We start from the raw sequence: 23,646 nt of genomic DNA on the forward strand, positions 1-23,646 counted from the left end.
TTCGAAACTCTAGAAGAGATGGTGAAGTCCATAGATGAAATGGTACCCTGTTCCATTTCTTCGCTGCTAGGGTGGAGAAGGAGCGACCTCCGCATCTGCTACGTTGGATGTGGGGGGTGAGAGATAAAGGGACATCGAGCTGAGGTGTCTGGTGTGCTGATGGAATTTCAGGCTGTAGGACAAGTAGACAGATCCACAGTTGTGTAGGGACTCATGCATGGTTCATGATCTGGAATTGGCATCTTTTCTGTACAGGGAGCCAGTGTAGTTCCCTAAGGTCCTGGTACATGTGGTTTTGTCTAGGTAGATCCAGGGCTAGTCTGGCTGCAGTGTTCGGCATGGTCTGTGGTTGTCAGAGGAGCTGGGCTGCGATCCCTGTGTAGAGAGCGTTACCATAGTCTTGAACTTTGGGGTAGGAAAGCATGCGTGTGATGAAGAAGCAATTGACCTGAGTCGTCATGGTTAGCTTGCTGTCCAGAATGATGACTAGGATCCTAGCTTGGTCAGTGTTGTCATGAGCAGGTTTGAGTACTGAGGGTCACCAGGCTTCATCCCAATCGGAGCTTTTCTTTCTGAAAATCAGTACTAGTCTTGTAATTTTTGAGCTTCAGGCAATTGTCCTTCATCCATTCAGCTTCATCTGTCATGTAATTGTGCTGAGTCTTTTATATTCCTCTCAAAGTTTGTGAGGTCATCATGGCAGCCACTAAGACCGTATACTCCTGCCATTGGGACAAGTATGTGGATTGGTGCACTTAAAACATGTTGACCCTCTTTGTGCACCCTTGTCTGAAGAATTGCTGCTTGTTTGGCCTTTGGCCTGGAAAAGGTTTGCTCTGGACACAGTTAAGGGGCACCTTTCTGCCATCTCACCTTTTTTGCATGCCTCTTCCCTCCCGAAGGTGGTTACCACCTCTCATATTGGCCAGAGCATCACTCTGCCTGCTTTCTATTCTCTGTCTTACCCTTCCAAGGAGGAGAGACTTAGTCATTAGGAGCCTCCTTTTATATTGATCGCACCAAAGACCATTGGGTGGGAGATCAGCTCTTTATTGGGTTCATCATAATGCAGACGGGCAAGACTGTGCAGAAATAGACCATCTCCCGATGGATAGTATCTTGCATAGTAATCTACTAGGCATTGTCAAAGTAGCAATCCCCTGATGGCTCATGGTCTCACTCCACCAGGGCCACAGCGTCCACTACTGTGATAGCGTATGGTATACCTGTCCTGGACATCTGCCAGGCTGCTATGTTCAGAAAGCAGTACTGCTTCGACAGGTCCACCAGGATGGGCATTTCACCCATTCGGTCCTCCAGGCCATTTTGGTCCAAGCCAGTTCGCAGTCCCCTCAAGGGTCTCTATTCTAAGGTGAGGAATCTCACTATATCAAGAAAATGTTACTTACCTTTGTTAATGCTTTTTCTTGTAGGGACTCTAACTGCAGATTCCTCACCAACCCTCACTTCCTCTCCATGCTACCAGCTGGCATCTTCATCCAAAATATCCTGTTTGACTGCACACTGGTCAAAACAGAAATATTGTTTTTTACGTGGCTCTGCACTTTTGGTTTGTAAATAGTCACAAAAGAAACTTATGTCTGCACGCCAGTGTAACACTTATATGGGCACTGCGACATCCTTTTTGGTGCGACGTGAAGTGGAATGATGCCACCTACCAGCACACCGTAGTATTGCTCAAGATTTTTCGGATTCTGTCTAAAGCCTGGGTAGTATTCTAAGGTGAAGAATCTGTGGTTTGAAAGACTCTACCAGAAAAAGTGTTACAGAATGTAATTAAATTGTTCACTTGATCTCAGAATTTGCAAGGCCAAACGAGGTTAAGTACCTTGTTTCTGACATCTGCACCATCCACACATTAGCCACCACATCTGGTGAGCACTGGTTTTCAGTCTATGCTACTTATGTGTATCTACAGCGACACATGCTATGAACAGAAAATGCTACTTTCCCCATAAGAATTGTTAATACCACATTGTGCTGTAGCTTCACAGGCCCTCACCCATCTCCCTGGAGGCCTTCATCTTTTGCAGCTATCTTTCTTACTGTATTGCCTCGCATATTGGCCTTGACTTACCATACTTGGATTGACACTCCATACATTCTCTTACCTGCTGTGCAAAGACATTCGAACATGGAGTTGGTGCCCTTGGGCGATGTATATCAAATTGAGTCACAACATAACTCACGACTACCCGGACTTCTTGGAATCAAAACAACTTGGAAATGCCCGAACCCAACACTAGATTGTAGGAGTGCGTTAGGCTTGTGAATCTACACCACTACAAGATACAAACAGATGCTTTAAGTAGCCTTTTTCTTCATGATCAGAACTTCCCCAGCCATCCTCTTCAGAAAGAATCTGAAGACTCCCTTCATCAGATGACACTACGTTCCTGCACGATAGCGGTCCGCTCCCATAATTGCATCACTGTAAATCCGTCTTAATCGTATCCAAGTGTTTCCAGAAATGTCCAGTGTTCTGTTACTTTCCATCTTGGATTCCACTTCATAACAACCCATTCTTACGTATGTGATTACCAACAGATCTGTTCTCAAGGCAGTGTAAAGTTACCCTTTGAGCTATCTTGTCCACTAAGAATGTATAACCACTTGATTTTCAACTGGCTAGACTTTTCCATACTTTCAGATCCTGCTTGCTCATTCTCAGATGTGGGTATAGTTCTACAATACAAAAATGATTCTCACCATATTTTGTTGATGCACATTTTCTCAAAGCACATACATATACTTCAACATCAAATCACATTCACACGTTGACATAACTTATTAGTCAATCATCATACCCAAGAATTAACATTAATAATCTTAGTTTTTATTTGAACATTGTGCACAGTTTAGTATTTTTTTTCTTTATAGTATGTGTTTGAAATTTGGTTTGTAACTCACACTTGTTGCTATTTCAGTGCGGGAGTAGGTCGAACTGGGACATTCATAGTCATTGATGCCATGCTGGACATGATGCATGCAGAGAAGAAAGTAGACGTGTTTGGTTTTGTAAGCCGAATCCGTGCTCAGCGATGTCAAATGGTACAGACTGATGTAAGTACCAGCAGCCTTTCATTTATTTTTGCTCTTTCTTTATTCCAATAAACAGTATCCCTGAATTACTTATGAACTCTCTTCAAAATATTGTGATGTTAATTCTGGTTCCTAACTTAGATGCGCTTTCAATTCATGGATGTCTGCATATAAAAAGCCTGTGACTGTGTCACAAAGAGAAATGCACTTGTGGAGTTTGAGTTCTCCGCACATGTAGATTTAAACCAACGCCTAGGCTGAGATCTCTGTCCGGATGGTATTGATCACTTTCTGGCAGAAGCTTGCACCTAGTAGTGGTATTTATAAATCTTCATCGGCACCGCCCACGAAGTGGGGGAGCAGCCAATAACAAAAATGATGACAGTCATTTTACTACTAGTGACTTTACTGGCAGATTTTCACCAGATGCCTCTAGGGGTAATACAGAAACCCACATACATGACCCATATCTCATACACCTGATACACATTGCCCTTGCAATCACATAAATACTTCCCGCACCTTGATTTCCCTAACATTTCATATTTTCTGCTTCCCAGTCAAAATGTAAAAATTCGTTGGTGTTACAGAAAACGGGAAGTGTATCTTTTTCAGTGCCCAGTTATTGTTAAAGAAGAGCAGAGGGGAACAAAGAGCACGCCTTGCACATTTGTTGTTGGTCCAAATATTTGTTTTCATGGCATGTAGACCTGTGGATACACATGATGTGCATACTCCTGCCATCTAGTGTCGGGCTCAAACATGTACAACTTGTTTTTGTTCGAAGAAGTCTTTCAAGTCACAAACTCTTCCCTTAAGCATACTGCTCATGACCATAGTTAGATTGTTTGTTTTTTGCCATCATCTGGTTCAGACGTGCTTCAATGAGACTGCATGGCAGACTTGGTCGGGGTCTTTTGAGTTTTCTCCGTTTACGATAGTTCATCGAACAAGCTTTGCTCTGCATCAGTTTCTTCGTCAACGACTCAGCAGTAGAACATCCTGCGTCAAGGGTAATCGCCTCAGGCGGGGTTGTGGCCCCGGCTGGGCCTTTTCTACAACATCACTCACCTTCAACAATGTTCGCAGACACCTTTTTAATACTGTCCACAGTTCCACTCGAAGTACTTGTGAACAGGCCAGCAGGCAATCTGCAATCTGTGCCTTCCTCATACCACAACAAGGTTTCCTGCTCTGCCTGTCTTGCGTTAAGAGCCAAGAAAACCATCCAGAATCATCGTGATCTACTTCCGGGGGCAGAGTCAGCACTAGATGGTGAAAATCTCCACACACGCGGCTCTGGGATAATTTGGAACCCGGGCACCCCGAGGACTTCCAATATACAATGTCCTGAGAAATTCAGTTCATTTCAATCAAGTGTCAAGAATTTTGACACTTTTGAGAACTACACAAATGGTGTAAGTACTTATGTTTTGTTTGTCCTGACGAATGCTCTATAGACCCGGCTGGGCCCAAGGAGCAGAAACATGTCGACCGTTGTGTAAAAGATATCAGGTGATCTAGTAACTCGATTGACCATAATATCGCAATTTTTTAAAATAACACTACCTCTCCATTTATATTAAAGATTTCTGTATGTAGAACTACTGTTTTTTATAAAGAGAAACCCCACTTTCACTCTTTTCGCACCCTCCATCTGGGAGAACTTTTTAATCTCTTGGCACTGCTACCCAGACTAGAGGTTGCCTCAGGATGAGGCTGGCATATAGCACGATATTGAACACCCGATGACTTTGCCATAACGCTGACAAGGGGCGGAAAACAGATATACACCGCATTTAAAATCAAAGCGTTTATGAGGGTGTTTCAAGTATTACCAATGGTTATGAAGCTACAAGTGTCCATTCTTCCTATTGATAAATCTCATCGTGATCTACGCCTAGCACGACTTGCAGTGGAGCAACAAAGGGGAGAGGAGATTCCGGTTATCTTTGAGGAAGACGTTGAACAGGATTAAGCAGAGGAATTAGTCAAAGGACAGGTAGCCACGTTCAGTCTGGAGCCCGAGTCGTTATCGGAGTCGGAAGGGCTGGAACCACAGCTGGCTTTGACACAACGATGCTGCGTCCACATAGTGAGTACCACACCCGAACAACGCACTGAGCCCCTCGGAGGTGGTGAGGGTCGGGCTTTGGGACCTCAACCGGCCTGCCACTGCTACTGTATTCTAGCCATGGCCGGCACAAATCTGAAGCTTTGGTATTGACATCGGGCCCTGCTCCAGCACAGTCAGCACCCCAAAAGCAGACCTCAACATTGACAACCTCTGCGACGCCCAATACTGCAGCAAATCCAAAAGCACTTCAGAGCTAAGCAGCCATTGATGTCAAAAGCCGCTTTCAGCTCTATGATGAGCTTTACGCCAAGCCTCCATTGGAGTCGACCCAGCTGCCAATGAGGACAGCTTTGGAACCCAAGCATGCATCTAACTTCAGATCAATTTCAAAGATCAAACAGTCAACACAGCCCAGTTGTTCCTCAACAGTGGACTCCGAGGTGCAGCAGCCTATCCTTTAAAGCCTTCAGGAAGAGCTGGACTCTCGGCATGAATGCCTGTGTATCGTTCTAAACAAAGTTAAAATCATCACCAAGCCGCCCTCTTAGGATCACCAGAGTCTTCCTAGAAAGAGGCATCTTACCTTTCAAGAACATATCAAAATGGAGCCATCATAGTCTTCTACGCACAAAAAGAGACATGATAGGGGTGCAAGCCCTCTACTTCCGATGGCTACTTACCCTCCTTCTTCCTACACGACCGTGCTTCCCCAACCACCACTACCCCCATATTACCCGGGGGTACTTTAGAGGGTCATACAAAGGGAATAACAATAGAGGTTGAGGAGGAGGGGCTAAGTCTGCCACCCCTGCCAAACAGTGACTGCCTTTCTCTGCCCTTCGACCATACAACACCTGTTGGGGGAAGACTACAAGGGTTCCCACCATAATGCCGGAACATCTCCTCAGACCAGTGGGTGGTACCTATTGTGGAACACTGGTATTGCCTGGAGCTCACTGCAGCACCACCAGCCGTACCACTTCGACTACACTCCCTCTCCATCAGCATCTTCTGAAAGAGGAAGTGAAAGCTCTATTGCAAAAGAGTCATAAAGCCAGTGCCACACCACCACAGAAATACGGGCGGTTTTCACTTTTTTCCTAATTCCCTACAAGGATGCTCTCAGGCCCATCCTGGACAATCGGCCTCTCAACAAATGCATCAAATCAGAGCCTTTCTACATGGTTACACTCAAAGTTGCCTCACCGCGCCTAAAACAATGTGATCATACACCCAGCACATTGATGTTACCTCAAATTTGTTGTAAGTAGCCAGCATTATCCATCAAAGCTCTCCAACTTGGGCTCACCACTGCACCCAGTGTTTTCACAAACTGGCTGTGGTTGCGGCTCACTTTCGAAGGAGCAGGATCTACATCTTTCCTTACCTAGAAGATTGGCTGATAAAGAGCTCAAGCAAACATTGTCTTGCTTACCAGCAGCAAACTTCAGAATATATTGAATATACTTTATTCAATATAATCATATCCTAAAAGTACATACATTCAAGTTAAAAAATGGCAAATATAATAAAAATGTCCAATTCATAGAATAAAAGACGATAAAAAATACTATTTACACTTTGAAAACAACTCTGACCAAAGTGCAACAGTAATATACATATGGGCTTTCTGTGCATGCAGGATCTATACTTTATTGGCATTTAGCAATCTGGTGCGAGTAAGCCAGGCACTTGATAGGTACTTTGCAACTCCACATACAACAAACAAGGATGTTGTATCGGTTAAGAGGATGCGGAGGGCGACCCTGAAATCTCTAACCCCCAACTCCCTGCATACTGGTTTCAACTATCTCGATCTTGCCCTCTTGTATGCTTTGCAACTAAACAAAAAATGTGGTAAGGGTTCGGTCTCGCATGGACAGCTTGGACAGGTGCCATTTGATACCTGCGTTCCTTTCCATCCCTTAATACATTTATTAAGGGGTAGTGTCCCATACCTCATTTTTAAAAATAATTGATCTATCTTTTGGTATTTGGATGAAATCTAATAATGGTTCAAACCTCCTAATAGGCTTATGCTCCAAAAATTGTGTAGTTAGGGCTCCTCATTTTGTACTCTTCTGTTCCTCGGTATGTACCCACTCCCAGTAGATTTTCTTAACTTGCTTTGGAGGAGGGGACTGTGAGGTCCAGGATTCAGCCAATCCCAGCTTCATAACCATTTGCCCTGAATTTGTTTAGCCACTCTCTTATTCGCACTATTCAAGGCTATCAGTTCGTCCATCACCAGGGCATAATTTGCTAGTTTTGGGGTCCTTCTCAGGCGCACCCAGAACAGCACAGGGCGAAGGAGGACTATGTCTAAAATTGAGTGTTTGCCCATATCGTGGAAAAGGGGCTTCAATGGGTTTGAGATAGGGAGGGAAACTAAGTCCCTTATAAACTTATTCTTGGCTCTGACCAGATCGGCTACCTTTTCGCAGCCCCACAGTTTCGACCCATAGACTGCGGAAGACAGCGCCTTCCCTTCATATACAGCAAGAGCCGGGGCTATAGGCCTGCTGACTGACATACGCTGACTCCTCAGAATGGCTCCCGAGACTCTCTTTTAGCAGCATCTTGGCAACATGGGAGTCCCATTTCATTCTATTGTTAATTCTGACTCCCAGGTAGTCAAAATCCTCCACCACCTCAAGAGGCGACCCATTAAGGATGATATTAATTTTCTTTGCTTTTTTTAAAGGGGGCAGCACCATTAGCTTGGTTTTGGATGTATTAATGGTCAGCCTACGTTCATCGCAAAAGACTAAATCTGTCCAGCAATTTCTGCAGCTCCGAGGGGGTTTTGGACAACAGGATGGTGTCGTCTGCGAAGAGGAGGGTAGGTGTTTTCTCCCCCGCCAGGACCGGGGCATCGGCATTGTCCTCCCTCAAATGGTCTACCACCCCATTGATAAAGAGGGAGAACAATGTCGGGGCCATCACGCACCCCTGGTGTACCCCCCTATTCACAGGCACCCTCCCTGTTAACTGTCTCTGATCCCCCCCCCCATCTAATTCTAGCATAATTATCTTGGTGAAGTTTAACTATAAACTCCAGGAGGTAATGCGGGAACCCCATATCCAGCAACACCCTCCAGAGTTTATCACGAGGCACCAAGTCAAAGGCGCTCTTGAGGTCTATGAAGGCCAGGTATAAATTCCCCTTCATAATAGTTACTGATTTCCAGTATATTGCCCAAAACTATTGTGCCCACATTCTGGCGGAAGCCCGCCTGGAAGTGGGCCACATACCTACTCTATTTATAATGACTCTGCCAACTATTTTCTGAACAGCATTGATTAAACTAATTGGCCTGTAGTTGGCAGGGTCCTCCCTATCACCTTTCTTATGTATAGTAACAACTTCAGCGCCCCTCCACGAGTCAGGGACAGGGTATCCATGAAGGATTAGATTCTTTTGAGGAGCAATAAAGTCAGACCACAGCTTAGGGTCATGTATGTATGAATCGCCCGATAATCCATCCGGAGCTACAAAGGGTTCTACAGGTGTAAGTTCCTCATTGATAAAATCATTTTGTGCTCTCCATGATTGACCTAAGTCATCTTCGCCACAATACAGATTTGAAAAATGGGAATGCCATTGCTGCTCAGTTATATGGTTAGGGAGGGGCTCTGCTCCTCTCCTGTCAAGTTCATTTATCAAATTCTAAAACAGGGTAGAGTTCTTCGAACTGGCAGCAATCTTAAGTTGTTGCCAATATTCTTCCTCCCAGTCCTTCTTTGCACTTTTGATGCAATCGTTATATTCCTTTCTAGCAGTCCGAACTGCTATAGCGTCCTTTCTCCTAATGGCATTTGCTATAGCCCTTCTCTTTTCCCTACATCCTGTCGTATACCATGGGGTGCCACTTTTTGGTGGGTTCTTCTTCCTTGGTCCACTAGTATCTCTTATAGTGAAGAATGAACCAATTTTCTCTATTAGACTCTTGTAGGAGTCTATAAAGTTAACACTTTGTTCGGTTGACTGGGCGGAATTATGGGATAGGAGTTCCCTAGTTTCTGCCTCTACTAGTTCTTTAATACAGATAAAACTATCTTCTTGGCTCATCACCCTGTTCCACTTTAATCTGCGTTTGCAATTAGATGGGACTACTTCTTTTGTGATCATAAATGGGCCATTTAATGCTTCCCTCTCCTTCCCCCATCTTCTTTCCATGCAAAGTGGGTTATGGTCGCTATCCTGTGACTGTCTGACTTCCATGTCAACTTGTCTGCTCCAGGAACTGGTATCTAGCAGAATGTAGTCAATACGGGATGGACAACTAAGTCTGTTATAGGTCATTGCACCGTTTGAGTCTTAAGTTTTCCTACCATTCAGGGCACGTAGGTTGTATTCTAATGTTAGGGCATTTATTTGGATCGCTCTTGGCGTCCATTTTCTAATTGGGGCTTAAGTTAGAGGCGGGATAGACTGTCTAGAATCCTCTTCGTTCAATCCCGGGAGATCTTCTTCGCTTAGGGGTTCATATGTACAGTTAAAATCTCCCCCTACAATAACACTAGACAGTGGGGGGATACCTGCTAGTGCCACCTTGAGTAAGGCTATAGTAGGTGAAGTTTGACCTCCTGGGGAACCTCTAGCATACACATTAAACCGCTCCATCGAGCTTCCAATATGGGAGCCCTTGATGGAGATATGTAGTATGTCCTGCAATGGTAAAGTGTGCGCGGTAAGTGCCCAATTCAAAGCCACACTAAACCATACGTGCAGTCCTCCCGATGGGCGACCTCTCCCTGAACTAATTGCCGGAATAAAGTGGGTGGAATATCCACATTTATCCAGTATTGGGCTATCTTTCATAGATTCACATGCCTGAATCATTCCCAGTCGTCGAGGCGGGAGTCCCAAGGTAAATAAAAAAGTAGTGCCAAAAGCACTTTGTAGTAGTAGGCCCTAGAAAAGGCCTGAGGCCTAGATTATAATAGCCTATCTACATCATTATGCTAAAAAGACCAAAGTCTTTGCTCCAACCAATCAGCTTACAGCACCCTCTAGAACCTGCCCTGTAGAGCCAGCTCTCCTCAGATTTTCACCGCACGTCGTGTGGAAGGGAGTCTCCCTGAGTCTTGACTCAGTTTTTTCTTCAGAGCTTCAAGATGTCTGACAAGAAGGCCTTATTTAGACCTTGCAGAACCTGCGAGAAGAAGAGGGTCTATGTGGACGACCAGCATAAGGACTGCATTTATTGCCTTTATCCCAAACATGAGGCAAAAACCTGTAAAATCTGGAGGAGCTTAGCGCGCATCCAAGATGGTCGCGTGAGCTGTGAGCTCCCGAAACCCTCGCCGCCTCCACCGTCTATCCTGGCGCAAATCCTGTTTCTGAATACGGGTTCTAATAGCTATGACTCTCCTGATCTGAAAGGCCTTTTTCAGATTTTGAATCGGATGCCGGACGCCCGAATTACTCCTTCCTGTAGCCTGGAGGCCTACACCGTGGCTCATCCCGGGACTAGGGTATCCGGAGCACCCCGAAAGTAGTTGAAGAACAACGGCCTGTGGTAGGGGACGGCTACCCGGGGGCTACTTTCGGTTTCGTTTTCACTGGCTACGAAGATTGGAGGTGGCTGCCTAGTGTTCAAGCTGGCCCGTGAGCGCAATCGCTTTACTGATCTCCACCGACGCCCTGCATTTCAGTCACTTGTGGTTTTTCCTTGTGGGGAGCCATTTACACCAGGTCCCAAAAGCCCCAGAGGGGCGTGCAACCCACCATGGCGGCCAAGTCTGATGGTGACAAGCGGTCCCTCAAGAATGTGACTCGCGGTGGCGTGACTCAGACCACCATTATGGACAGATTTGCGCGCAATAAGGGCTCGCCCAGCGGGACTGGTAAAACTCCGGAGGACCTTGGTGGTGGCCCCCCTGAGTCGGAGGAGCCAACTCTTCGAGACTTGATGGGCGCCATCGCTAGCATTCAATCGTCGATGGGCCAACAATACGAAACCTTGGCAGCCAAGATTGACGCGGTGGATGTGGGCCTGATCTGGGCAGACTTGGCCAAGACTAACGAGAGAGTCAAGTCGTTGGATGTCAAGACAGCCAGTCTCACCACTGACGTCGCCGAGCTCCAGACTGAGATCCGGACATCGAGTGACCAGTTTGCCTGCCGGCTTGAGGATTTCGAAAGTCGCGCGAGGCGCAATAATGTCCGCATAGTCGGAGTCCTCAGCCGATCAATCGACGGACCTACTCGTTGAAGATCTGATCGCCCCTAAAGGCCTGAGTAACCTTTTTGCGGTAGAGCACGCCCACAGAGTCCCGGGCGGCAGACGCAAGCAGGGGGCTACCCCGCGACCCATCAATGCGCGGATCTTTAACTACAGGGACAGGGACGCCATTTTGCATGCTTCGAGGACTAGCGGCCCAACCAAGATCGAGAATGCGTCCATCAACTTTTACCCTGATTTGACCCCTTTGGTGCAGAAGCAGAGACTGGGATTTTCTGAGGTGAAGCGGAGATTAAGAGACCTGGGCATGAAGTATGCTATGCTTTTCCCTGCCCGATTGCGCATCGAACATAACAAGCGGGTGCTCTTCTTTGATAGGCCAGAGGTGGTCAGTGACTGTTTGGACACATTATCTACGCCACGGGATAATGCGGAACGATCCAGAGGTGCTGAAGGCAGCCAACGGGACCAGGAGGAGTAGGGCACCGGTGCGTGCTACCATCGTATCGTGTTACGGTGGACTGTTATCCTTTTTTGGGTCGATGACATTCTTGGAGACAAGCCCTGGGGCGGCGGGGAGTTCGGGACTTTTCCTTCTCCGGGGGTGTTTCCTTTTCTACTTGTAGTTTAGTTTCTGGGGTAGGGCGACAGGCACACTGCTGAATGGGGTGGTTTTCTGGTTTTATCGCAGGGGTGCAGGGTGTGGGGTTGTTCTGGTATTCTGGGGGAGGGGTTTTCTTTTTCTTGTTTGCGCTGTTCTTGAGGCTACGTATTGTTGTATGGCTTATACTGTGTTTCCTTCATGGGGTTTGGGGGACCCGACTACTCACTTTCGGGATGGGGGGGGTAGGGGGTTGAGAGTCTTGAGTTGGAATGTCAACGGCTTGGGGGACAAAATAAAACGGGGAATTGCACTCCAATATGTGAAGCGCCATTCTCACGACATTGTATTATTGCAAGAAACGCATCGGATGGGGAACACGTTCCATGCAATGAACCGGAGGGGCTACCGGTTGGTGGCACTCTCAGGATTCACTTCGTGCTCTAGAGGGGCTGGTGTTATGATCCGCAGTTCCCTTCCCGTGGAGATTGATGAAACGATACTGGATGACAGGGGAAGGTATGCAGCGATTGTTGGTAGGTGGGAGGGGAGAACGGTTGTCATCCTCTCGATATATGTCCCCCCGGGTCTACAGGCCACCACATTTGTCGATCTGGGAAAATTGGTATTGAGGCTTCCTGATTGGCTTCTAGTGGTTGGAGGGGACTTTAACTCGGTGGTTGATGGCCTGGAAGATCGACATCCTCCCAGGGCTCTTACACCATCACAGTCCTGCCTGAGGGGTTTTTTGGAAACGTTTTGTATGGTGGACTGTTGGCGGATGCTTCACCCAGGGCAGGCCCAATATACTTTCCACTCCGGGGCCCATGTGAGCTTAGCCAGACTTGATTATATTCTTGTGCCCGCAGCCCAGGCCACGACGGTGCGAGAGGACCGACATTTGCCTAGAGGCATTTCGGATCACTCCCCGCTATGGATCCATATAGATCTCCACTTAGACGCAGGGGGCCGGGTCACCCCAATTAATCCCTGGCATCTCCGTGTTCCAGAGACCAGGGCTGGGGTGCTTAAAGCTATAGACCACTACTTTGCTGACAATGTGGGGTCGGTGTCTTCGTCTGTGTCCCTATGGGAGGCTTTTAAAACTGTGATACGGGGTCAGACACTGTCGCTAGTCGCCAGCTCTAAGAAGCGCCACAATGGAGAGGTTGAACAGCTAGAGTCTGATATAGTGGCTTTGGAGAGGGATCTTGAGTGTGGGGTCACGCGTGAAAAAGTGCATATTTTGCAACTGAAGCAGTCTGATTATAGAGCCTTGGTCACGAATGCCGCGAAAGCTATGAGTCGAGAACAGGGCCGTCTGTATGATGTGGGCGACAAGGCGGGGAAGTTGATTGCTTGGTTGGACAGCAGGGAAAGATTGAATCGTGTGGTGCCTGTGGTTGAGCGAGTGGATGGTGTACGTGTGACGGATCCGTTGGAGATTGTGGAGGAGTTCGCTTGTCACTTTCGAACGGTGTATGCGCCGGTCTCGGACCGGCCGGAGGAAGACTCCCATCTTTTGCTTCGGGATATCGCTCTGCCTTGCCTGTCCGACTCTGACAGAGAGCTAATGGAGGCGGATTTTTCCACTGATGAAGTAGCGCTCGCTATTCGCTCCATCCGCTCTGGAAAAGCCACGGGCCCGAACGGCATACCCATCGAGCTGTACAAGTTGTGTCCGAACAAAATGGCGTATCTTCGCTCAATGTTCTTGGAGTCCAGGGAGCGGGGTTCGCTTCCCCGTGACCAGCGCTTAGCGTCTATCGTGGTGATCCCTAAAGAGGGAAAACCCCGTGAATTCTGTACCTCCTATAGACCTATTTCACTTCTGAATGTGGAACCTAAAGTTTTGGCAAAAATATTAGCTAACCGTCTGATTAAAATGATTGGAGATTTGGTGCACCCGGACCAGTCTGGCTTTATCCCAGCCCGTAATACCGCGCTGAATTTACGCCGTCTTCATGGTGTGCTGGCGAGGGCTGAGACGTTGCGTGAGCCGGCCATTTTGGTTTCTTTAGATGCCACTATGGCATTTGACACAGTGGAATGGCCATATCTATGGGCGGCTCTGGCAAAGTTTGGCTTCGGACCGGTGTTAATCGGATGGGTTCCATTACTTTGAGGAGCCCCTGGCCCAGGTGGTCGTTAACGGTCGAGTGTCGACTCCCTTTGTTCTAGGGAGGGGTACGCAGCAAGGATGCCCTCTTTCTCCGCTGCTTTTTGCCTTGGCTCTAGAGCCCTTACCCGCTTGGTTGCGATGGGAGCCGTCCTTCAAAGGCATCAGGTGGGCCCCCGGTTTTGAAGATCGCATTTCACTTTATGCGGACGACATTCTTCTTTACCTCACCTCCCCTCGGAAATCTCTGGTGGTATTGTTCGACGCCCTTAATTCCTTTGGGAGGAACTCTGGACTGGTCATCAACTGGGGTAAGTCTTGTGTGTATTCGCTCACAGACGATACTCCACTCGTACCGCGCAACTGTCCAATACAAATTTCGTCTACCGGGTTTAAATATTTGGGTATCTATATTTCGCGTGATTCGGCCGTCAGGTACCAGCGCAACTTACTCCCCCCGCTTATTCGCTTAAAGGCAGATGTGAAAGCCTGGAGCAAACTGCCGCTGTCCCTGGTGGGCAGGGCAGCCTTATTCAAAATGATGTCCCTTCCCAGATTTTTGTATGCGCTTCAGAATACACTGGATCTAGTGCCTTCCAACTACTTCCACGAGATCGAGTCCCTACAAAGAAAGCTGCAGTGGGCCGGACGTCACCGGATTGCCTTGGCTAAGCTTACGTTGCCTTGGTATGACAGCGGTATTGCGTTGCCTGATATACGACGATATTACTGGGCCTCACAACTGAGCTTGGTTAATCATGCGATGTATGGTCCAGCTTCTAACCCGGCTTTTGCTATGGATAGATGGCTGCTGCCGGGCCGAGACTATAACAGGGCACTTTATTCCAAACGGTTCGATGTGGCACTGACAGGGCCTACCAGAGTTGCAGTGCGGGTCTGGTACAACCCGAATGCTGCTATGGGCTGGTCAGACACTCTCACTCGAACGACTCCACTCTACGCAGCGGGGAGGTTGGGCAATTTGTGGACCACCAAAGGTTTCGTACAATGGGACCCTATTGGGATTAGTAAGGTGGGGGACCTTTGGCGGAAAGACAGGATAAAGTCTTTTGAAGAGTTGCAAGTAGAATTCAAACTTAGTCATCGGGAATACTTTCGGTACCTACAGGTCCGACACGGCCTTTCCTCTGTTTTTCCGGCTGGCACGCTTGTTTCAGAATCCTCACCCCTGGAGGATATAGTACTCGATGGACACGTCCCGGACAGTACGATCTCTCTTATATATAAAAAGCTGAGTAACGGCCGAGCAGACCTTCTTCTACAGCTCCGTACGGCCTGGACCGGCGATTGACTGGAACTTGATGATGAGGACTGGCAGGTGGCGATAAAAAATGAAATGAAATGAAAATTAGGCTTATATAGCGCTGCAGTTGCCCTGAGGCGTCCAGGCGCTGGAGCTAAACCTAACAAACCTGACCACTAAGGCTGTTAGTTGTTGAACAGGAGGGTTTTGAGCTGTTTCCTGAAGCTGGTAAGATTTGTGTTGTTTCGCATCTGCAGCGGGAGAGTATTCCACAGTTTGGCAATGTTATATGAGAATGAGCGTCCTCCTGCTCTGGTTCTAAATATTCGAGGGATTATGGCAAGAGTAGCAGTTGAGGAGCGTAGAGTTTTATTGGGTTGGTATGGGGAAATCAGGGAGGAGTTGATTTCTGGGCCCATTCTCCAGAAAGTCTGGTGGGCAATGCAGAGAGCCTTAAACTTTACTCTACCCTGACAGGCAGCCAGTGTAGAGTTTTTAGGCCGGATTTTATTGAGGTCCTCCGAGGGATTCCCAGGAGCGCCCGAGCAGCACAGTTTTGAGTGCGCTGGAGTTTTTGTAGGGTATAGTCCGGGGCTCCAAGATAAAGGGCATTGTTGAAATCCAGCCGTGATTGGATCAGGCCCTGTATGACAATTTGTCTGGCCTCGAAAGGAAGGAGGTAGCAATCTCGGCAGGTCTGAGATTGGCGCAGTTAAAAATCCTACACCGAGTGTACATGGCGGGTCCTCGCTTGTTGCGTATGGGGTATGTCTCGGATGATTTGTGTAAGCGTGGATGTGGTATGATGGGTACACTCCTTCATATTTTGTGGGAATATCCGGCGGTAGCGTCCTTTTGGAATCGTGTGCATGGTGTTATGACTGAGGTGACGGGTGTTTCGCTTTTGCCTGAGGCCCGAAGGTGTCTATTGAATGTGTGGGAGCCCAATGATTACAATGTGACGCAGACGCAGTGGGCCACCTTGGGTAATATGATCGCGAAGCGTGACATTGTCAATTGTGGGGATCGTCAAGGGCACCCAGTCTGTCGGCCTGGTCTAGAAGCATGGACTGGTGCATGTTTCGTGAAAAAACAGTCTACATTGCTCGGGGCAGGCCCAGGAAATGGGGGAGGGGGTGGAACCAATGGAACCAATATTGTGGTGAAATTTGTACCCCCCCATTTGAGCCTCCGCCGGAGGTGTTACACTCCCCTTAGCGTGATGTTCCTTCTACTTTCAATTTTGTCTATGTATTACTAGCCATCTCTTCCCCCCCTTCCCCCTCCCGTCTGCTTTTCCTATAGATTATGTAACAGTTGTGGATGCGGTACTCCCACCCCAGAGGGATCACTCATGTCTCTGGTATCCGTTTAGCCTCTGCAGTTATTTTCTTTACTTTTTGGTTAGTTTTTTTTTTTTCAAAAGACACAAAACAAAAACCTTATTCCTCCTGTGATGTAATGTATGACACAACATGATTGTTTAATTGCCGCCGGGCCCTAGGGTTGTCGGCTGAAGGGCTGTGTATTCATCCATCCTGATATGATTATTGGAAATGTTGTCAGCCGACCCGATGTGGCCGTAAGTCTGCTATTGTATCTTCATGTTTATCAATAAAGGTTTTAAAAAAAAACTGTAAGATCTGCCGTACCTTCCCTTCTAAGACCTCAAGGGATAGGGAGGCCAGAGTCCTTGTGTGGCTTAAATCCTCTTCCACGGATGATGATGATAGAGCTTCTACCTCTAGCAAGAGGGCGAGGTCTCAAGAGGTTAAGACAAGTGAGGGGAGAAAGCATGTTAAAACCTCCCACTCCACTTCAGGCTCTTCACAGAGATCCCAACATTCTGTCTCTGGAGCCTCAGCCACCAACGAACCTTCAAAGAGAACTGTGAGTAAGAGTTCTACTGTCTCCTCACCAGTAACTACTGTCTCTACTTCAACCTCTTCTTCTATAGATATGATATCCACTACATCTATTTCTACACCTATTGTGTCTACAAAGATTTGTATTGTGGCAAAAAGAACTCTCGTAGACGACTCGTCGACGAAGACATCATCGTCAACGAAGCCTTCGTCGTCTAAGAAGAGCCCGTCGACGAAGTCATCGACGACTGTCTCGTCGACTGTCTCGTCGACTAAGAAAGCATCGACGGCTGCCCCGTCGACGAGCCCGCCTTCAGTTACTCCGTCGACGACGATCCTGTCGACGACCGTCCCGTCGACGGTGGCTCCATCGACGACGGTCCCGTCGGCGTCGAGCCCATCGACGACGGTCCCGTCGACGGTAAGACCATCGACGACGATGCTTTCGTCGTCGACCTCGTCGACGATAAAACAGTCGACGACGGCATCTTTTCAGCAGGTGGATGCACCTTTGTCACCGGTGCCACCAAAACTGATGGAATCAGCTTTGCTGAAGCCTATTGCTGGGAATCAGGCTTTTTGTACACCAATTTCAACAAAGAACTTTCAACTTGTGTCTTACAAGAGGCAACAAGGTTCATATATATCGCCACTTATGCCCTCTCATCTTCTAGAATCTTACGCCGATGATGAAGAGGATGATTTTGAGGATGATGATAATGAAGGTGCTTTTGGTGTGGCGCGTCACCCATCTGACCTCATCATCAAGTGTCAGGATGATGATGAAGACTAATCTTACACTGAGCACTACTACCAGGAGGATATCATAGTGCCTCATGCATTGGAACATCAGAGAAGGCCTAGGGTCTCAGAAGTCACTCAATTACCGCCTACTTTGATCCAAGACTTACAGGCTATGCTGGCGGATTATAAGCAACGTTTCCCGCCACAAATGCCTCAACCTAGTACTACTGTTCCTCCGCCTCAAAATACACCGGTTTCTCCAGTCGTGGAAGCCCCGCCACCGATATTGCCTCCGCAAACTCCGGACACGTCATCAGAAGAGGAAGTAGAAGACGGAGAGTTGCCTAACGTACCTTCATCGGACCCATGGGATGAATACGTTATCCCCATGCCATCCCCTCCGACTCCTGAGCCTTCAGATTCACCGCCTGAAGATGTAGGTGGGTTTTCACAACCTGATGAAGAGAGCATCAAACAGGTTTAAGCTCCCGGTGACAGTGGAACAAACGGAGTGTTTTCTCCATGATTTTAAAGAGGAGACAAGGAAGGAGTCTAGAGCCATTCCTATCATTGACTATATGTGGAAGGAAGGCATAAAGATAATGAAAAACCCTGCATCTGTGCCTGCTGTGTGGCCAAGAATTGAAAAGAAGTACCGTGCTCCGCTCACTAGTCCGCCGTCCCTTATTGGTCATCCACGCCCGGATTCAGTAATCTCTCAGGCGGCACAACAAAGGTCAAAAAACCCAGCTACCCCTATCTCTACTCCACCTGATAAATAGGGGCGACGCTTAGACCTTATTGGGAAAAAGTTTTCCACCATGGCTGCAGCATCCATCAGAGCGGCAAATTCTTTGGCGATTATTGGGCGCTATGATCGCCAAATGTGGTCCGAAATGGCTAATTTCATAGAACTGATACCAGAGAGAGCGAGCAGCGGAGGAATCCATCGACTGAGCACTAGATATTGCGAACACAAATTTCAGACAGTTAGCAGGAGCAGCTGTCCTGAGGCGTCAAGGGTGGTTGAAAGCCACTACCTTTCGTCCAGAAGTTCAACTGAAAGTACTGGACATGGCATATGACGGAGAGTCCCTCTTTGGGAAACATGTTGATGAGGCTTTCCAAGCAATTAATACAGATACTGCAAAGTCGCTAGGGTCATTGCAGTATAAAAGAGGATCGTTTAGAGGAGCAAGAGGACGCGGTTATTAGTCCAGAGGAAATCAGCAGCAATACCGCCAGAATTATCAGTCCTCGTATCGACAATCTGGATCGGCTGGTTTCTCTCGCCAAGGAGGAAGAAAGCGCACAAACAATCAAGGACGAGACAATCACAAGAAACAGTGAGGTCAATTGGGCGCCGCCTTCAGTCCCCTACCTTCCCGTGGGCGCGAAGATATCTGCCTTCCAACAGCAATGGCATCACATAACAACGGATCGGTGGGTGTTAGACTTGGTCCAGCATGGTCACACCCTAGAGTTCATCACCAAACCTCCAACAACTCCGCCCAGGGGTCCCCCTCCCCCTCGTCTTCACTTATTGATCAAGGAAGTTCAAGCTATGCTTCTCAAGAACGCAGTAGAGAAGGTTCCAAACCATCAGAGAGGGGCAGGTTTCTATTCCCGTTTTTTCCTCATAAAAAAGAAATCAGGGGAATGGCGACCGATCCTAGACCTGCGCAATCTGAACAGATATCTAAAGAAGCAAGGATTTCGAATGGTCACCCTCTCGGACATTCTCAGCTGCCTCAACGAGGGAGATTACATGGCTTCCTTGGACATGGAAGATGCGTATTTCCACATCCCGATTCACCCAAAACATCGAAAGTACCCCCGTTTCACTGTTGCTGGCGCCCATTATCAGTTCAAAGTTCTCCCATTTGGCCTCAAGTCGGCCCCAAGGATTTTTATGAAGTGCCTGGCTCCAGTGGCAGCAACTCTTCAGGCAGCAGAAGTACAGGTCTTCCCGTATTTGGACGACTGGTCAGTCAAGGGTCCATCAAAGAGCACAGTAAAGTCCAACATTACAATATTCTGCAATCTTTCAATCGCTAGGCCTCACAATCAACAGGAGCAAATCTCAATTGGTTCCGAAACAAAACCTGCTGTTCCTAGGAGCTTGTCTGGACACGATAGAACGCAAGGCATTCTTGTCTCGAGAGAGACAACTCCGACTACAGGCTTTGGCCACAAAACTGTCAAGAAGGTCACTTTCAGTTCGCCTATTTGCATCACTCCTGGGAATGTGCTCTTCGGCCATCAACCTCATTCCATTGGCGCGTCTCAAGATGCAGCATTTACAGGAAGAGCTACATCGTCAATGGCATCAAGTGACAGGCTCTTACGAGGACACCATCATAGTCACCAACAGGATGGTGCGTGCTCTTCAATGGTGGTCTTAGCTCAGCAATCTGGAACAAGGGCTCTCTTTCTTGCAGACTCCTCCGGATTTCATTCTGACGACGGATGCGTCCATGGAGGGTTGGGGAGGTCATCTCCAGGACTTACAGGTGCAAGGAAAATGGTCTCAACAGCACAAAAAATGCCACATTATTATTATTATTATTATTATTAGATTTTATAAAGCGCGTAGTCACCCGTAAGTATCCCAGCGCTAAGATCCACACATCTGAGGGTCACTGGGGCGAAGGGGGAAGTTAGATCAGGGGAAAAGGTGCGTTTTCAGCCGCTTCCTGAATCAGAGATAGTCTGGTTCCGTTCTAAGGTCGCGGGGTAGTGAATTCCAAAGACTGGCAGTGTTAACAGAAAAGCGCCGTCCACCCGTGCGCACCTTCTTAACTCTGGGGATGGTGATAAGGTATTCCTGATCGTATCGGAGGGATCTTGGGGCTTTGTAGAGCCTGATGAATTTTCTTAAAATAGGGGGGCCTTTGTCTTGTAGAAGTCTGTGAGACAGACAGAGAGCCTTGAACTTCACTCGCTCTCTCACTGGAAGCCAGTGGAGGAGTTTCAGGGCTGGTTTGGCCGAAGCTCTGGCCGGGGTATTGGTAAGGATCCGAGCCGCGGCATTCTGGATCCTTTGTAATTTGTTAAGGGTTGCCTCGGGAGCGCCTAGGTAGATGGTGTTACTGTAATCCAGCCTTGATAAAATAAGGCCTTGGATTAACAGTTTCTGGGAGGCAGGAGGAAGTAGGGGCAGAATCTTCCTGATCGATTTAAGGAGCCCAAAGCAAGTCCCCGCGATTTTTTTCGCTTGGGTCTTGAAAGACAGATCTTTTTCAAGCCAAATTCCCAGGCTTTTAATCTCAGACTTAGGGGCAGGGGGTTCACCCAAGCAGGGGGGCCAGATGTTCTGCCAGAGGGAAAGCCCCTTCTGGCCAAGGAGGAGAATATCTGTCTTTGAGCCATTAAGTTTCAAAGACGAGCTATTCATCTATCCTTGTATTTGTGCCAGACAGTTGTATAGATCCGATGGTTCTTGGTTTGGGTGAGATAAGGACACCACTACTGAGTATCATCAGCGTAGCTGATGATACTCACTCCGAACGGGTTGACGACCTCCTCCAATGAGGACATGTAGACATTGAATAATGTCGGGCTCAGGGATGAACCCTGAGGCACGCCGCATTGGAGGGGGGTTTCGGGGGAACGTGTGTCATTCTCCCAGACCTGAAAGGAGCGCTGGACAAGGAAGGAAGTGAGCCAGGTCAGCGCAGTGCCCTCCACACCGATGTTCCTAAGTCGATGGATTAGGACCTGATGGTTAACGGTGTCGAAGGCCGCACTGAGGTCCAGGAGGATCACTGCCACTGATCCTCCCGCGTCCAGAAGTGCTCTGGCCTCCTCCACCGCTGCGAGAAGAGCGATGTCAGTGCCCTGCCCTGGGCGGAATCCGGTCTGCGAGCATCTGAGCAGTTTGTTGGTTTCCAGATACTGCGAGAGTTTTTTGTTCACAAGCTTTTCAGCAATTTTACTGGTTCCGGGGAGAAGGGAGATTGGCCTGTAGTTGGCCAAATCCGAGGGGTCCAGGGAGGGTTTTTTTAGTAGCGCCTTGACGACAGCCGCCTTCCAGCTAGAGGGAACAATTCCCTGTAGCAGTGAAGCATTAATGAGATGGGTAAGGGGAGGGACGATGGTAGGGGCTACTTTCTTAAGGATGCGTAGCGGAACAGGGTCCCTAGGAGATCCGCTTTTGATGGTGTCTAGCGTGATTGCGACCTTCGGCAGTTACTGGTCCCCAGGAAGTTAAACGGGGACCAGTCTAGAGTTGAAAGCCATTTATCTGTCGCTTCAAGCATTCCTCCCCAGGATAGCAGGCTCCTCGGACCTGGTCAGAACGGACAACACTACAAGCATGTTTTATATAAACAAGCAAGGGGGAACGAAATCAGCAACATTATCCAGAGAAGCCCAAGAGTTATGGCAATGGTTAACAATTCACAACATAACTCTCAAGGCGGAACACGTCAGGTCTCGACAACACCTTAGCAGACAAACTGGCAGGTCCTTGTCAGATGCCACGAGTGGGAACTGAACGACAATCAGTTAAACAAGGTGTTTCAGAAATGGGGCAAGCAGAGGTTGGATTTATTTGCAACCCAACAGAACAAGAAATGCCGGTACTACGCCAGCAGGTACCCTCAACAGGGATCAAGGGGGAATGCCCTGTCCATGCGATGGTCAGGGATTTATGCTTACACTTTTCCTCCGATCCCTTTGATTCCACGAGTGGTACGCAAGATAAAGTTGGAGAGTTGTCGCCTTCTCCTAATTGATCCCAAGTGGCCTCGCCAGTATTGGTTTCAGGAACTCATGCTACTTTCTCAGGAACCACCAATCAGACTGTTGGTAACCCCAACACTACTGTCACGCAACGAGGGTCAGGTGCTTCACCCAGACCCTCAATCGCTGAAATTGCACGCATGGCTCCTAATTTCCTAGAGTTCGAGCATCTCGAAATTCCTCAGGACTGCCGAGACATTCTAAAGAAAGCAAGAGCCCAGAGTACATTAAAAATGTATTGTCTCAAGTGGAAGTGTTTCTGCGCATGGTGCATCTCTAGTGCTTTACACCCTATAGAGGCGCCAGCAGAGAAAATACTACCCTATTTATTGCATTTGGCACAATCTGGTCTTTCTTTTTAGTCAATAAAGGTCCACTTAGCGGCCTTATCCAGGTACAGAAAGATGGCTAACACTCAATCGCTCTGCTCTTCATCACTAATCAAACAATTTATGAGGGGTCTTTTCCGGGCTTATCCTCCAGTAAAGCCCTCACCACCGGAATGGGAGCTCAACACTGTTCTCTCACAGCTGATGAAGCACCCGTTCGAGCCCATCCATAGAGCTTACCTAAAGTTCTTGACATGGAAGGTTGCTTTGTTATTAGCGCTAACTTCCGCCAGAAGAGTGGGAGAAATTCAAGCCTTCACTATGCAGGAGCCCTTTTTGCATTTCTCCCAGGACTATGTCACTTTGCGGACGAATCCAACATTCATACCAAAAGTGCCTTCCCAGTTTCATCTAAATGAACCAGTCAAGCTGAAAATTTTCTTTCCAAATCCTTCAACACCGGCTGAAATAACATTGCATTCTATAGACATCAAACAATGCTTAAAGTTCTATCTCCAGAGAACCAAGACTTTGAGAAAATCAGATCAACTGTTTGTAGCTTATGGCCAGACTACATTGGGAAAAGCGGTCACTAAAGCCACAATTTCAAGATGGATAGCATCCGCTATTCAGTTCTGTCACGTCAA

General features: G+C 47.8%; 1 protein-coding gene across 3 annotated transcripts in view; it reads left to right on the plus strand.

Annotated features, from left to right (window-relative positions):
* Nucleotides 1-23,646, plus strand: part of PTPRA (protein tyrosine phosphatase receptor type A) — a 906,420-nt gene that overhangs the window by 611,077 nt on the left and 271,697 nt on the right. For all 3 annotated transcript variants that reach the window (XM_086964286.1, XM_086964287.1, XM_086964288.1), the window contains one exon: nucleotides 2,949-3,084. In XM_086964286.1, coding sequence (XP_086820412.1) covers nucleotides 2,949-3,084 — 136 coding nt within the window. The remainder of the gene's footprint in view (nucleotides 1-2,948; nucleotides 3,085-23,646) is intronic.

The sequence above is a fragment of the Lissotriton vulgaris genome, chromosome 3_2, assembly GCF_964263255.1.
Source record: "Lissotriton vulgaris chromosome 3_2, aLisVul1.2, whole genome shotgun sequence".
In the NCBI taxonomy this organism is placed as follows: domain Eukaryota; kingdom Metazoa; phylum Chordata; class Amphibia; order Caudata; family Salamandridae; genus Lissotriton; species Lissotriton vulgaris.